This window comes from Ambystoma mexicanum, chromosome 5p, assembly GCF_040938575.1.
Source record: "Ambystoma mexicanum isolate Mex_15411 chromosome 5p, UKY_AmexF1_1, whole genome shotgun sequence".
In the NCBI taxonomy this organism is placed as follows: domain Eukaryota; kingdom Metazoa; phylum Chordata; class Amphibia; order Caudata; family Ambystomatidae; genus Ambystoma; species Ambystoma mexicanum.
Genome location: NC_090930.1, coordinates 848,698,921 through 848,715,719, shown reverse-complemented (window position 1 = coordinate 848,715,719; position 16,799 = coordinate 848,698,921). Strand labels below are relative to the sequence as shown.

Here is a 16,799-nt window from a genome sequence, read left to right as displayed (position 1 = left end):
ATATGCATTTCACTGACATGTTGTAAACAATGTCATCCATTTATGTCTCCAGAAATTAACACATTTGACTGGAGTGTGGCTAAATAAATTGAAGGCCTCTGAAAATGAAGGCTTGTAATTTAGCCCGTCTGTCCTTGAATCCTTTCGTGCCTGTGCTATTGAGTTTAAATATAGTGAGGTAATAACAAGACTGCAAAGTTGCAAACCTCACATCAGATGCCTCATACCATGAAACAAGCACCAACATGAGGAACAACCCTGCAGAAGGTTCCAGCAGTCCTGCAAGTTTGCAAGTCACGTGAAAATAACTAGCTTTGCCCCCTAGGAGTAGGTTTTGCAAAATGGCTCTTTCCAAGTTGCTAGGATCATTGTTGAGTGAAGCCTTATCTGCTCCTAAAAAGTATTTTTATCAGCTGCCGACACTGCTTGCAGCATAAATTCACCAGCAGAAGCGCAATGCATAATGGAACAGCAGCGTCCCTTTTGGATGGGCAGCCTTTATTGAAAGAGCCCGATAAAAGATGTCTTGCCTCGGACTTGGACAGAGTGATTTGCTGCCAGGTCGCTGCCAAGAGTTCTCTCTGTGCATGTTTACTTGCGGTGTTACAGTGCTTCCCGATAAATCTGGCCGTCTGATGGATGGCCGTGTGCACGCGCTGGCTGATGCATGGTTTACTGCAGCCATTTGTCACCAAGACATGTTCATCAAGGGAAACGTTGCAGAATTCCTTTCTCAAATAGTGGTTGCGCTCTGCAAGAAAATGAAACACTTTGCTAAGGAAATAGATCCACGTTCAGTCTTGAAGGCCCAGACCTCGTCTACATGCGTGCCACGTGTGCGCGATTTTGGAGGCAATATCAAAGATAGCATGCCTTTTGATTTGGACCCCATATGGGTCCGTGTTTGCTGCATAGGACATTTTTTGACACCACCATGTAAACAAAGAAAAGGCACTGTTCTTCATTTAATATTGCAACACTGTTGATTCTTTCTCCAGAAAAGAACCCACCTATCCATGAGGGTTGAAGGAAAAGTTAAGGAATGCACAATATTAAGAGAGTTTGCGGACATAACATTTATGGAAAGAGATATATTGACAAGTGTCAATCATCTGGCAAAGTGGGATAAGTAAACGGAATTGTATAGTGTGGATAACATATAGGGGTAAAGAAGTTTATCCTCCATTGGTTTGTTTGTAGTGGCAGCCAAACAGCCTTTAGACTGGGAGAATCTTTGCCAGACCCCAACTCACCGTGACGTGCCTAACCCACAACCAGGGCTGTATAAACACTGTAATGCAGAGATTATCTAAGCAAGGCCATCGGCATCCTCCCCTTTACCATTCTCCTGCCCCCCCTATCATGGGTCCCAGCCCTATGTCACAAATGCAAGAAATGTGGGGGCCACTTAAATGCTCAATTTCTCTCCTGAAACTGAGGACTTGACCGAAAAATCACACTTCTACTTACATATTCCCTTCCTCAAAATGTCTCACTGATTGGAATTGGCAAGAGCTGTGTTGTTGTCAATACTTGATTATTGTAATGTCCTCTACGTAGGCCTACCTAAATCCTCCCTCACCAAATCCAACTTATCCAAGATAAGGTGGCTAGGTTGATCTTGGGGTTGAGCTTCTCTGGGCCATATCGCGCCCGCATTGAAAGCCCTCCATAGTTCAAGCCTGTATTGTTTTAATATCCTCTCTGCATCTTCCGCCATGCATAGTGGACGTTTGGACCACATTATCTGCAAAAAGAGAACCTAACCAGACTTGTAAGATCAGCACGTGACATGCCAGTGGCCCCTTCAAGAACAAGATGCTTTGCAGCAAGACCATGGACACCTGCAGAGCAGGGCTTTTTAATGAATCTACCTCCAAGGAGAAGACACCCACAGGCATTTCAAGAAGACATTCAAGACCCACCTTTCTCAGAAGACATGTGAACCCTAATCGCGCCATATGGTTCAGTATAAGTCATATTTATTAAAAAGGCCCCTTGAATGTTCTATTAGCATGGATTACTGAAATGATCAATTCCTCCTTCCTGTCCAGCACACCACCTGCAGCTCTGAATGAGGAATGGGCTACTCCCCTCTTGCAAAAGGACTCCCTAGAGCCCTCTGTCCCTAACACCTATAGACCCATTACCAACGTCCCATATCAATTCCTCCTTCCTGTGCAGCACACCACCTGCAGCTCTGAATGAGGAATGGGTTACTCCCCTCTTGCAAAAGGACTCCCTAGAGCCCTCTGTCCCTAACACCTATAGACCCATTACCAACGTCCCATATCAATTCCTCCTTCCTGTGCAGCACACCACCTGCAGCTCTGAATGAGGAATGGGCTACTCCCCTCTTGAAAAAGGACTCCCTAGAGCCCTCTGTCCCTAAAACCTATAGACCCAACGTCCCATATTTATAGAAAATATTAGCTAGAGTGGCCTGTGTACAGCTGCAGAACTTTATTGAGGAACATATTCTCCTCAATCCAAATCAGTCTGATTTTCGTGCCCAGCATGGCACCGAGACCGCTCTTTTAGACATTAAATCAAATATGATTGGAATCATTGAAAGAAGACATCCTGCTGACATAAGATATTATTATCTGATCTCTCTGCAGCATTTCATATCATTGACCTCAATCTTCTACACAATAGACTGTTGACTATTTCCAATTGCTTTGAGAATGCAGCAAAGTGGATTGCGTCTTATCTGGGCCCCAGAATCTCTAGCACATGCAGTGTTCCACAGGGTTCTTGCTTGTCCTCCTGCTTTTTAATATTTAGATCAGACCTTTTCTCGATTTTTTTGAGGATCTGGGTGTTCAATTTGCAAATGATGCGGATGACACCCAGATCCTCGTCGAGCTCTCCATTACTTATCAGGAGGATGTGGAGGCTGTGAATCATATCTAGGCCGAAATCCAAGCGTGGATGGCACGCAATTCACCAGCTCTCAATGATGCTAAAACTGATTTGCTGATTATGGCCTCCACTCCTCGATTAAAGAACCTTGCTCAAAAGTATGAACCTTTTGAGGTGGCTGGTAATGTTATTCCCATGAAAAAATCTGTGAAAACCCTGGGAGTGATGCTGGATGATAACCTTTCAATTAAAAGACAGGTTTCGCAGATCTGCTCATCCTGTGTATATGTAACTAAACTATTACATCAGATTACATCATATCTCACACTTTCAAACAGATCTCTTCTGGAATCCTCGTTAATAAACTCAAGACTGGATTATTGTAACAGTTTATTGATTGGGACATCTCAAGGGAACTTGAAATGGCTACAAACTGTTCAGAATGGAGCCGTTAGGACGGTCTTTGGCTCGGCCAGACAGGACCATGTGACTGCCTTTAAAAAGAAACTTCACTGGCTTCCTGTGAGGCAGAGAATCAGGCTTAAAATGCTCTCTTTCTCACCTATAAATGCCAGAATGCTAACGCGCAACAATATCTCATTAATAGATTGGAGAAGAAATCATCCTGCAAAGTTTTACGCTCCTCTGACACTCTCCAGCTCATCAAACCAAGAACACGCTTAAAAAACTTCAGCGATTGCAGTTTTGAATCTTATGCTCCACGTGAATGGAGCGCCTTGCCCTTGAATATTAAAATATCTCAATCAGTTTCCATCTTTAAGAAACATGTCAAGACATTACTCTTTAATCTACCCGAACAGGAATTTGCTCACTCACTGAGGAGCTATCTCTCTCTCATCCTTCTCTTGGAGCACTCTGAGGCCTAAGTGCATGCAGTACCTCATATCATAAGAAATGAACTAAAAAAATAAAATACATATTTGACACCTTCATACTTCCTCAGGTCTTCTCATAAAAATGAGGCCCACTTACAGCCGATGCCCCTGTCATACTGTACTTATTGCTTGAGCAATCTATATGAACTGCACGCACTGTGTCAATACGCATGTATTGTGCCCCCATCACACTTCCCCTTCCGCAATTCACTGACCTGGAATGTTCCAAGGTGGTGAATGATTGGGCTACCTCAGCCCCCTCATGCTTCCCACCTATGTCTCTCCTGCAGCTCTACAAACTGACTGTGTTCCCAGGTAAGACCTGTGTTCCCAGGTGGGAGAGGGGACGAGCAGCTAAAATCTTACGGCTTTCTGGAATGCAAAGAAATCATGCATAGTGCAAATGTGGTACCAGGACGAATGCAAACGTTCTGGAGTCTGAACCAGGAAAGAGCATCCAGGCTGCTTTGCTGCCATCAGTTCACAAGCTTTAGCAGTTATGTAGACGTCATCCTCTTTTTGCTTCTGGAACCCACGGTAGAGTGACAATCGTCAAGCAGTCTCGATGGTAAACGTATGGGTGGCAGTTCCGATTGAGATACTGGCATACGGGAGCAGCACGTTAGTAGAGAGTGGAGGACAAGAGCACTTATGTTTCATGTCGCGCTCCCCAACGCCATAATGGCACGGCTGATAATGAGGAAGATTTTGCAGTGTGCTAAATGCCCACTTTTGTTTCTCACTGGTTCTCCAAAATCCTTGGTAGTCTTGCTCCTTCCAATGCAGGAAATGCAATAAAACAGTTGCCTCCCTGCTTCCAGTTAATCATCAATGCTTGAAAGTCATTGCGATTTAACTGCTGCAATTGGTTTCAAGACCCCCCTCATCGCTTTACATTGACTGACAGGAGGATGAGCTGCTTTAGGAGGACTTTTGGAGAATTGATTGGCCCTTCCTCTTGTTCTCAATTTAACCGTGCCTCGCTCTAAGCTGGATCATGCTGAGGCTGGGTAGCATGCTGCTGCCAACGTCTGGGCAAAATAAGGGTTGCGCTCATGCTGCACCACCACGTCATGGGATTCAATGTTTGTCAATGTGGGGTTTAATATGTGGTGACTGAGGGAAGTCTGGCACACTCAACACGCTTATACTCTTTTACACAAAGCAAAAGTGGGGCAAATAAATGCTTTCTAATACATTTTTGCATTTATTTAAACCCGGGAACTGGAGTGATAAGGGTTCATTTTGACTGGGTTGTGGCATGAGTGCTTGTAGAAAGGCTGAGCAGTGGTTAGATAATTCAGGGCCTGATTCATGAAACGTTTTCCTATGGGATTGCGCCATTATAAAACACTTCTATGAATCAGGCCCTTTATGTTCTCTATTGTATTTCGTTGCAGGACAGAGCACCACAGCAGGGCATTTTACGTTGAACCGGTCTGTGAATGATTACATCATTTGAAACTACAGCCAGGGAGGATAGCTCAGGGGCAACATGCTCGCCTTGGAAGCAAGACAACATGGAGCAACACAGGTTTGATCCCCGGGTCCGCGCTTAGAAACCTCTGGGTATTAAGCGCGTTATATCATATCATACAGAGAAACCAGCCGACTGCTTGCTGCAAGGCAATCAGAAGCCTTTTGGAAATAGTTTGTTTTTTGATGACTAGTTACCCTTTAGGACGAGCAGGTCTGGCAGGGTCTTATTAGGTGGCATGTTGTCAAGCCCTTAAACCTAATTCAAACTCCATGGATCTTCTCGACCACCATTAGCCTATGTCTGCACAGGCCGGAGCCGCAGTGCTAAAATAATTCTCCTACAGCTGGAGTATTTTAGTTGAGTGTGCAAGTTGCAAGCATCAAAGATGCTGGAACCAACCAGTGGCCTTTGTTGGAGAGTGTTTATACCAATCAACGATGCACTACAGAACGTCTCAGGAGTCCTGGAGTCACTTTGCTGTCCTAGACGTTATTTTACCTTAACAATTGAGGGCACTAGGGAATGTGTCTGTGGCACTGCCATGGGCCATGTTAAGAGTCAGCAGTGTGGATGCAACCATAACAATGACATTAAAAACAATCTATCAATGCAGCTGCTATAAGTGCAAACACAGTCTCATTGCAAGGTTGTCTACACTTTCAGTCCACCTTTTGCTACAAACTACATCCCCAACTTTTATTTCATATACACTCAAACCCTACAACCTAATACCCTTGGAAATTGACAGGACATCCACTCCTGCAACCTTCCACCCTCCCTAATTCTGTGTCAGTTTATGCAACACACCCTAGAGCATACCTGTATTTCATGTGATTTATAGGGAGCCCCTCTTCTATTTCCATGGTGGCCTGTAGGGACACGGAAGCAGCTTAGCGTCAGGGGCACTGCCACCAGCGAACGAATCAGGTAAGTGGGGTTTGTGGTTGGGGGTGACCAGACACCCGAGGGGAAAGGAGAGTAGGGTGGGGGAAAGATGGCGGGGCAGGGGAAGCAGCCATCTGGCTCCTCAGAATGGGAGCTGAGATCATGGGATTCAGCCCTCGATCCGAGCAACCAGATTGGTTTCTTCTCCCGCCCCAGTTGCTAATCAAGCAATACATGCCTTGGACAGTCAGCAAGCTTTGTAGATATGCCGGCGAACACAATTTGGTCCCCAACACTGAAAAGACTTCTCCTATGTGCTATGGCAAGGGTTATAAGAAAGCCCCTATGTTGCTAGCAGAGGGTGTCTATTAGTTACCTTGGCATGGAGTTTGATAGGGCAAAGTATTTATAACTGATGGTGGAAAAGAAGCATAAGAGCGCTAATTCAGACTTCATTGATTAAACAATTCACCAACAGTGTGACAGGGTACAGCTATGCGGTTATTGTCCTATTGTATAAGCAGAGTTTTTGTCCTGCAACAGTATATGGGTTGGAAGCTCTCTATATGCGTGATATGCACTGGTTAGAAGATAACCGAGGGTACATTTTGGAGCTCAATCTTAGGTTTACCTGGATCAGTCCCGGTTGAGTTGGTGCACCTTGAATGTGGGTTGCTCTCGCTCCCTTCATTAGTACTACCGAGAAGGGGTTTACTCCTTTTTAAGGCTTGGAAGGACTCTAAGTGCCCACTGTATGAGTTATTTGATGAGAGAGAATCTCAAGTGTAACCAGTTATATACGGGGCACTTACTAACCTTGGCACTGTTTGAAACATTATACTGGCAGCCTGACTGGACTCTTGATCATTACCAATTAAAGACTGAATATGTTAAAAAAAAAAAATGCTTAGGATTGGGTGAACAATTATTCCCATGTGGAAGGGCTTTCAAGATATCCCGACCACTTTTTGCTGGGCTACACATTTTCATCACCTCAGTGTTTTCCACAGAAATGTCGGTCTAGTCTGGTCCGTCGATTTTATTTATTATTACGGCTGGACCATCTCCCTACACTCTCTACTTTGGGCCCGAAAGTCTCATGGAAGTCTCGAACTTGTCACCCTTGTTTGAGTTCGGAAATAATCGAGATGGCACAGCACGTAATGACTGTGTGTGATCCGGAAGCATTTGTATTTAAAACTGCTTGCCCGATTTGTACATAATATTGACTCTATAAGTGAGGGAGCCTTTTTGAAGTACTGCCTTAATTCCAACAATGCCTCGTTAACAATTGCACTTTATAATGAATGGGAAGTTGTGAGCGCTGAACTGGATGAACTAAAAAAATAAATAAATTAAAGGTTTTTCATATTTGTATACATTTTGAATATTATAAGTATGTGCTTCTAGTGTATTTAGTTGGAGTTTTAAATAATGAAATAATATGATCCATTTTGATTTTGATGATGATTTATGCATTTTAAAGTGTGAAATAGTTCTTGGGAACAAATAACACATTAAATAAAAAAAATACAAAATAAATACGCACTACATCCCAAGTTAGGGGAGCATTCGCGGTCAGGTAATGCCCAGAGGCATAAGTTAGAAGCCCAAGCAAAGCGAGGGGTGTATTGATGTTAGTATCCCAGCACGTTGTACCAGGATACTAAAAGTGTTTTTTTCAAGTTGAGAAACGGCATGTTTGCCATTTCTCAGCTTGAAAAAACTACAAAACAAGATGGCCACCATGGATCAGGGAAATGCTTGTAGTCCCTTCTCCCTTTGCATGGTGGCCATTGCCGCAACAGAGCTGCACTGGCAACACAGTGTTCCCGGCACCGGGAAGGGACGAAGGCACGCAAGGTAAACGGGGAGTCGGTGGGGGCGTGTTGGGGGTGTGGAAATTGGAGTTGGGTAGGCAGGGATGTGGGAACGCAGTTACCCAAGTACCGTAGGGGAAGATGGCAGCCTCCTGCTTTCAAGGATTCTTGGAGCGGGGATGTACCATGTGACAAAGCCCCCGTTCTGACCCTCCTGATTGGCTGGGAGGCCACCCCACCGGGTACTGATAGTCCTTTAGACCCCTTTGTTATCTCAGCCTTCCATTACCTTGAAGGATAAAGAAAATACAGCAACATTCCATTCAGTTAGCTCCCTTTCTTAGCTCATTATTCCAGACCCCATCTACGAAAACAATGCACTGCTGCAAAAAACTATGCCTTCAAAACGGCAACATAAAAGCAAAACACTGCCTTTAACTAAAAACACTGCCTAAAGAAGTATTTACTCAAAGAATAACTTCAAAGAGACTTGAGTAGAAAAAGAAATTCTGTAAATGTTACGGACTACATGGGAATAGTAACCTATGAGAAAATGTCATAAGGCTATAAACAAAGTCCTAATCGGAAAAAGCAAAACACAGTGACCTTCAAACTGTGGTGAGTGTCTACTAGGAGCTAAGGATTCAAGTAGGATCCTGAAATATGCATCTAACCTTGAGTGGGTTCCCCATGCATGGCCTTGTCCATTGAGGATACTTGGTCAACCAATTAGAGATTTTTTTGGACTTTGGTGCAAAGCCTCATACATGTGTATTCCAAACGTAATTAATTCATATCGGGGAATTTAAGCGATCAGTGAGTTTTATAGTGTTCTTCATTTAATGACTACACCAGGGGTGTTGCTAGGTCTGGAAAAGGTCCGGGCTACGGTAATGCTGGCACTGTCGGGACTTGGGGCTAGCTAGCCTTTTGGTTGTAGCCCCTAAGCTTCTATCTGGGGCTTCAACAAAAAAAATACCCGGGGCTAAAGCCCCCTTAGCCCCCTCCTAGCAACGCCTCTTGACTACACCATTCTTTCATTACGATTGACTGCACTAATGATCCCTTGACACATCAGAGTCATTGCCACTGAACATAACTCTGCTTACCAGTTGATCAAGTTTCTTCTCTATCGTCATTCATCCATATTGGTGGCAAAAATGGGAAAAGGGGGACGCTGCTTCCCTCTGTCGGTAGAATGCATGGCATTCGAAGTTGAGCAAGTGGGCAGGGGCTCGAAAATGCAGCAGGATACCCAACGTGTCTAATGAGATGCGGGTCAGGGTGGATCCCTATGGAAGGAGGGGCTCATGGGCTGAATGGAGGCATGTCTGGTTTAGTGCTTTCTTGCAGTAGGAGCAGTGTTTTATCCCCTGAGTTTAGTGGGTGAGAGTCTGGTTAGTAATGCTTTATTAAATGTGAGGTGGTCTGAGATCTGGATCCCATTCCTGAGGAGCGTGACCGTGATGGAGCAGGACATTGCGCCAATGCCTAAAGCACATGATGCGCAGCAAAAAGACAATGGGAGACCGTAGGAGTAAACTGGGCAGGTAACCATGGAGTTTGCTCTTGAGACGTTCTGCTTGATGGCCACTGTTCTGGTCACTGGAAGCCGGTGCAGGGAGCATAGACCAGGAAAAATGTGGTCACTGGGGTGGAAATGGTCCAGAAGACTTGTCATGGTATCTGTTAAGAAATCCGGAAAATTGCCTACTGGTATTTAAAATGATGACTTGGAGCCCGCGTGTGGTGCCATGCAGGTGCTGCTTAAAATCCTTATATAAATACATTGAAAAACGCAAACCAAAGCAGTCCCTTCTTTGAGCCCAGAAAGCTTTCATATGTCAAAGTGGGCACAGACCACTGGAATCATGGAGCTAAAGAAACGCCCGTTTCACCATTTACAATCCAGGAGAAACCCCCATTCTCACAGCACATTAAAACAGGCTTGCTATTGACAACCACATATCAGCGACAAAATGCAAATCAACTTACATAGATTACGAGTAGGAGCAGTAATTCTACAGCATGACAACAGTAACGTGTGTTTCCATTGCCTCGCTTTTAAATATGATGTGATATGGCATTTATAACGCACCTATGCAAAAGTGTTTCAAGGCGTGACGAGGCAAGGGAGGGGGAACAGAGGGAAGACAGACAACGATCTTATTAGGCCAGGTGACATTGAGATCGTGCAAGTGCAGGGGAATATAGCCTCAATGAGCAGGTAAAGGGCTTCTACGGAGGGCAATGTGGATGGAAAATGGCCAGAAGGGGTGGACGCATCTATTATATACCCATATTTATGTAGGGTAAAATTCTACAAACTAGGACCAAACACTGTTGTCACTTTCTAGACCTCGGCTCGCTCAGAAAAACACTTTCCCCTACTCTACTAGATCATGAGGTATCTTCCAGCCAAGTCTCAAACGTCACTGCTTCCCAGAGTCTCAGCAATCCCCCCTTTGCACAATATATAGTCCTCAGCAAAACAGTCACTGATATTTCTCCAACAAGGACATGGCTGAGGGCTAGACAAGTCAGATCGCAAGGCATATATGAGGATGTGCACGCCCACCACTCCTGAATTCTACAAGGCTGCCCCTCAGGGTAATTCCACAACATGTGGGAAAACCTTCCCACCACTGGCCCCGTGCAAGTCCAGCACCAGTCACAAAGCAGCAAATCAAGGCTTTGCATTCTCACTGGTGTCCAACATCATCTGAACAGTACACTTTACAGATCTCAAGTTCCCAAGCAATTTTTAGTGTATGTATTACTCCAGACATCGCGACTGACCATGGATCTCAGTTCCCATTCAGCTACACCTGCTATGTCCTTCATGCATGACATCTTTTGAAATTGCTCTGTGACTCAACTTGTTTTCTTGTTCAGCAAACTCAAACCCCTAAAAACTACTAAAAGTGGCATCCCGACTGATAAGGACTTCCAATATTATTTAAAATCGGTGTCATGAGGAGGATAGCTTAGGGGTAACACGCTCGCCTTGGAAGCAAGACGACACGGAGCAACACTGGTTCGATCCCCGGGCCGGTGCTTAGAAACCTCTGGGTATTAAGCCTCTGGGTATTAAGCGCATTATAAATAACCTATCATATCACACCATGATGCCTCATTCAACATTCCTCTTTCTTTTCCCAAAGGACCATTAATCAGATGATAGATAATATGAATAATACAAAGACTGCCATTTCTGGATAACTTGCCCAACCATAAACTGAGCCACTGTCTCTTTTACTCTTACAGGAAGCTGGCTGGCTGACCGGGATCAAGGAACGTGACTGGCTTCAGTTTAGAGACGTCCAGACATACAAGGGACTGTTTCCAGAAAACTTCACCACCCGCCTAAAATAGTTCCTGCTCCAAGCATAGGCCTCTTAACAGGAAGCTCTTCCAGTAGGTTTCTCTTTTTCCTCTGGGTGAAGATTGGCGATCCCTTCATGTTACGGATGTTAGCGGTTTCGGACTGGCGCCGGAGAGGGCTTACTGGTGGAACATACAGTATATGAAAAAAGAGAGCATGAATGCAAGACGTAAATGACAACACTGTCCTTATTTGTCCATTTGTATGCAGCACACAGGGTTTTGTCGCGCTTTGTTGGAACTCCGTTACAGTGATCCTGTATTTGCCCCCTCGTCATGAAATTCCGATGACTGTAGCTTCCTCAAGACCAGAACCTTATTGTAACCTCTCTAAGTCTATAGTGTCAAGATCGCAAACCGCCGAAGAGGTCGTCGCCAATCCTCTTGTGACGACTCCTGAGAGAGAAGATTTTGAAGGTTTGTGTCCTGGCAAATACTGCTGCAGACATTTTTCAATGTTCTTTTGAAACAACTCTTACCCTCCCCCAACATATATGTATATATATGATACACAGTACAAGTCATTTATGTTAACGGCATCGTAGCTCTTTGACTCTGTAGATTCATCGATACGCGTGTTGCTTTTACAATCTCTGGCATGACGGTTAATAGTTTTGTTTTGCCAAAGCAAAACTAGCTCCTACATTGCCAAAACATTACTACGGTAACTGTGTTTCTAATGTGTATTTTTTCATAATGTTTGAAGCGATGCTGGCTCAGAGCGCCTGCCCCGCCTTCCTGAATATCAAGCAGGCAGATATCAGACTTTCTTCCGCCTTCAGCTCCACAGTAAGGCTGAGAAAGTGGGCTTGCGAGATAGCTAACAACCTCCTTGACTTATGCACATTTTTATTTATTTTTCATTTACGTTGGCTGGACAATGCAAACACAATGTACGAGTCGAATAAATCGACAGTTTTGAAGACCTCCTATCGACACACTATTTTCGAGAAGAAAAAAAAACAGTATGATGCATCTACTATCAACATAAACTGTGTAACTATTGTTTTCTGTATTGTGTCAACCCAATAAACCTTTGATTATGTCCCCGGATAATCAGTTGTTTCCAGGGTGATGTCATTTTTGATAAACATAAAGATGTCAGAAAAATCAATAGCAGTAATGGTTCCAGGGTAAAGTTGAGACACAAAGACACGTTTGCAAGAAACCCTGCAGACATGAGGGCATCTTGCTCCTTGTTCAATGTATGAGGCTGATTTAGAAATGACTTAAAATGTTTTTGCTTATGCAAGTGTAAGAACTCGCTCAATGCACGTGCGTGCTATTCACAAAGGGCACCGGTGGTTGCTCCTCTCTCAAAGTGCAGTCACAGGTTTCTGATAAACCTTAATTGCGCACGTGATCAAAATGGGCTTGAATATTGTTTTATCTATTGTTTTGTACAATACGGAGAGTACGTGTTGTTGCATCACCGTGTTGTCCATAAACTGAGATGCAAATATATTGATGAGCGGGAAGGCAGTCTGTTTCCTTTAGGGGCAGGGAAAGCAAAAGTGTGCTGCCTTGTGCCCCGCTCCACCCAACAATGCCCAGGTGTTTGCATTCCACATGTTTGTATGCACTGCAAGCCTAAGTTTTAGACTTATCTTTTTTGTGGCCCGTATAATTGTAAACTGGAATGCACACTACCTGGCGCATTCATCCCGCAAGATGGAATGCCACTGCCATTTCTCTTCACATTCCCTGGCGTCTAAATCCTGCCTCTTGCAGCTATAAACAAGGTCCCAGAGCTGCTTCCTGCCTTTGGAAATGTCTTTCTCATTATGTGGGGGGTCAGTGAACCTTCCCCTGCTGTTCAGCAAAATGCAAGTAGCTCAGCGGCAACAATGGCATGCGTGCACTGGCAAAAATGGTATGCGTACACCGGCAACAATGGCATGCCTGCACCGGCAACAATGGCATGCGTGCACCGGCAACAACAATGGAATGCGTGCACTGGCAACAATGGCAGGCGTGCACCGGCAAAAATGGCATGCGTGCACCAGCAACAATGGCATGCGTGCACCAGCAACAATGGCATGCATGCACCGGCAACAACAATCGTATGCGTGCACCGGCAACAACAATGGCATGCGTGCACCGGCAACAACAATGGCATGCTTGCACCGGCAACAATGGCATGCCTGCACCAGCAACTATGGCATGCGTGCACCGTCAACAATGGTATGCGTGTACCGGCAACAACAATGGTATGCGTGTACCGGCAACAATGGCATGCATGCACCGGCAACAAAGGAAGTGTGCAGTGGCAACAATGGCATGCATGCGCCGGCAACAATGACATGCGTACATCGGCAACAATGGAAGCGTGCGGCGGTAATAATGGCATGTGTGCACCGGCAACAATGGCATGCGTGCACCGGCAACAATGGCATGCGTGCACCGGCAACAATGGCATGCACGCACCAGCAACAATAGCATGCGTGCACCGGCAACAATGGCATGCGTGCACCGGCAACAATGGCATGCACGCACCAGCAACAATGGCATGCGTGCACTGGCAACAATGGCATGCGTGCACCGGCAAAAGTGGCATGTGTAGCAGGCCACAGATAGAGTATTCTCTTTCACTTATTTTGGATTGGTTTCGTGTAAAACAGGTAAAGCCTGCGCTCTTAGGAGATCTTTTCATAAAACAGGACGAGGCAAAGTGGTCTTGTTCCCCATACAATAGATATGATGTAACGTGGACCCCAAAGGACACAGAATAGACAGCAATGAGCTGCTCGTCCATGGAAGTAGTTTGTGTTTTTATTTTCTCAGAAATGTGTATCACAAAAACATAATCATTAAAAACGCAGAAGGAATTGGGCATCTGCTTGCGTTCAGCGTTTCACTTTCACCAGTGTTCTCATGGCATACATGTGAAGCCAAACATTATAGCGGATCAAAGCAAACGAGAAATGGTGAAGGGGAGGAGCTGGAGGAGGAAGGGTGTCAATCCCAGAGAAAGGCAGGGGAGAGGAAGGGCATTGGGCTGCGGCATGTTGCGGAAGCTGCAGAATGGCCACCAGCCACACCGCGAGAACGCTGCTCCTCCTGCAGGTGCGTACTCGGAGGAGACAGAGCCGAGGGCCTGGCAAGAGGCCCAGAAGCAGCACCATCAGCATCTCTCACTGTGACGCAAGAAGCCAAAGCGACACTATTGCAAACTCTACTCTTGGGGGGGGTGACCTGTGGAACCTTCTGTCCTGCAGCTGTATTGTTTTTCCATTGTTGGTCAGAAGAAGCACACTGCCCAACTCATTCCATGGGGGGAGTACGTTGGGGGTGGCAGTCATTGAATCATGATGTCTGTGACGTGTCTTAGCTAGGTGTTCTAGGGCTTGAATAGGTTGGATCTCTCGCTTTTGGTTGCAACTTCCTCACCTGGAAGAGACATGCAAGCAAAAGGTTTCAAGGAAGGCCAAGACCGTGGAGAAAACCCCCTCAAAGGGGACAAACCTCAAATACTCTAATTTTGCAACTTGCTCTGCGGGTTCTAGCGTGGATGCCCTCAAGACAGTCAGCCATGTGGTTTGTAGAAGGACCCAGGATCTCAGGTAAGAGTCAAAGTACCACAGGAAGGCACTCAGACAGGAGGAACTGAACGAGAAACTAGGCACAGGCGAGTCTGAAACTAGACCCTAGGCATGCAGAATGAAGGTTTGGGAAGGGGTGGGAACTGGAGCAGTGTTCCGGAATATGAGCAAAGCAGTGCAGAAAGGAAGGTAGGTCACAAGAGAAGGGCTAGGAAGGATAAAGGAACCGGAAAGGAAACACCTTTGCAACAAGTTCTAGCTTACTGGACAGTCATGACACTCCAAAGCTCTGCTATAAGATGTGCTTACGTGGTGTCAGCTTCTAACCCATAAGTGGCACCGCCATATTGGAATGTTTCCGGCAGGGTCCACTGCCAGCGGTTCCATAGGGAGTCTGCAAGTGCAAGGCATGATGGAATCCTGACGGTATGCCCCACCCTATGGCTCATGACACCCAGTTTCTCTGAAAGGTTGCCAAGAAATGTCCATACTAAATCTGGGGCAGGTACACGTTGCACAGATTCCCAGGTCCTCTAACATGGGGCATATCCTCTCCAATCTATTACATATTGCAATACTCCCCTCTGGTATCGAGAATCACAGATTTGCTGAATCTCTTATTCTCTTGCTATATATCTGGGGAGTGGTGCTGGTGGCTTCCAAGCCTCCTCAGGAAACATCCTTCAATACTGAGTTCGAGTTTTGACACATGAAACGCTGGATGTATTCGAGTGCATGTTGAAGGAAGTTCTAGTTTGTAGGTTAATGGATTTATGTGTTTCAGAATAGAAAATCGTTCAAAATATTAGGGTGATAATTTTGTAGGTACGAAATGAGCTGTTAAATGACAAGCCAAAAGTTATACTTTATCACTGTGTTCATATTAAGCTTCACTACTTTTTTGATGTGCGTAAAGTTTCATGTTCGCTTAAGTGACTTGAACATTTTCTAAGGCTTGTTTTGTGCTTTTTGTAACTCATCAAGGAGGGATTCCACCAAAGGTTCCAGAGAATCAGGAGGCTTTAACGCAAGAAATGTCCTCAGGTGGTATCCATACATGCAGTAAAAAGAGCTCATGGCAATAAAAGAGTGCTTAGAGTTGTTAAAGGAAACTCCAACTGTAGGCAAAAGGGATGCCTAGTTGTCTTGTGCTGTGATGGTAAAGCAATGAAGGTATTGCTCCAGTGTTGGATTTAAACTGTCTGTCTGCCTGTTACTTTCTGGGTGATATCCAGATGAAAGAGCTCTGGGGATTCCCAGGGCCGTGCAGAGTCCAGCCCAGAGCTTGGAGGAGTGCTAGGTGCCTCTATCAGGGATAATTATTTCGGGAAGACCATGTAAATGGGCTACCACAGACAAAAGATGTGATTTAAGGTTGATGTGGATGGAACCTTTCTTAAGGGGATGAAATGGACCATTTTAGTAAACATATCCATGGTGACTATGTTGTAGTTATTCCCTTCAGGCCTCAGCAGATCCACTATAAGGTCAGTGGCAATGGTTTGCCATAGTCTTGTTGACATAACAGGCTGTACTAGTTCCCCAACGGGGCATGAGGTGTCCTTGCTTGCATGCAGACAGAACATGATCAGACATAATCTGCTACGCCCTAGTGGATTGTTTTCCAGCAAAACGACCTCAAAATAGCAATTCTCCAATGTTCCCTATCTGGGAATCCTGGCACATAGTCAACACCTTTCGTTGTTGAGGAGCTTCAAGTATTACACATTTCTTATTGCTGAAAAAATACCAGTCTTTGCAGATACATTGCATTGCCTCCTTTCCTCCTTCAAGCGAAGAGTGGCTTACCACGCTACTTGCTTCAAGAATGACTCAACCAAGAAGTGGATGTCTTTCCAGCGAGCATCCTTCCTACATGGCTTAATTTCATATTAATGTCCCGACCTTGGCAGGACAAGACATCCAA

At 45.1% G+C, this 16,799-nt stretch overlaps 1 protein-coding gene across 4 annotated transcripts in view; it reads left to right on the top strand.

The window, feature by feature from the left end:
• The window catches only part of AMPH (amphiphysin), a 1,422,934-nt gene extending 1,410,545 nt beyond the window's left edge, over nucleotides 1-12,389 (top strand). For 3 of the 4 annotated variants that reach the window (XM_069613276.1, XM_069613275.1, XM_069613277.1), the window contains one exon: nucleotides 11,214-11,461. In XM_069613276.1, the coding sequence (XP_069469377.1) occupies nucleotides 11,214-11,321 (108 nt within the window). In that variant the 3' untranslated portion in view covers nucleotides 11,322-11,461. Of the gene's footprint in view, nucleotides 1-11,213 lie in introns of all 4 variants that reach the window. The other variant, XM_069613278.1, reaches the window with a different exon arrangement.
• The last annotated feature ends 4,410 nt before the right edge of the window (nucleotides 12,390-16,799 follow it).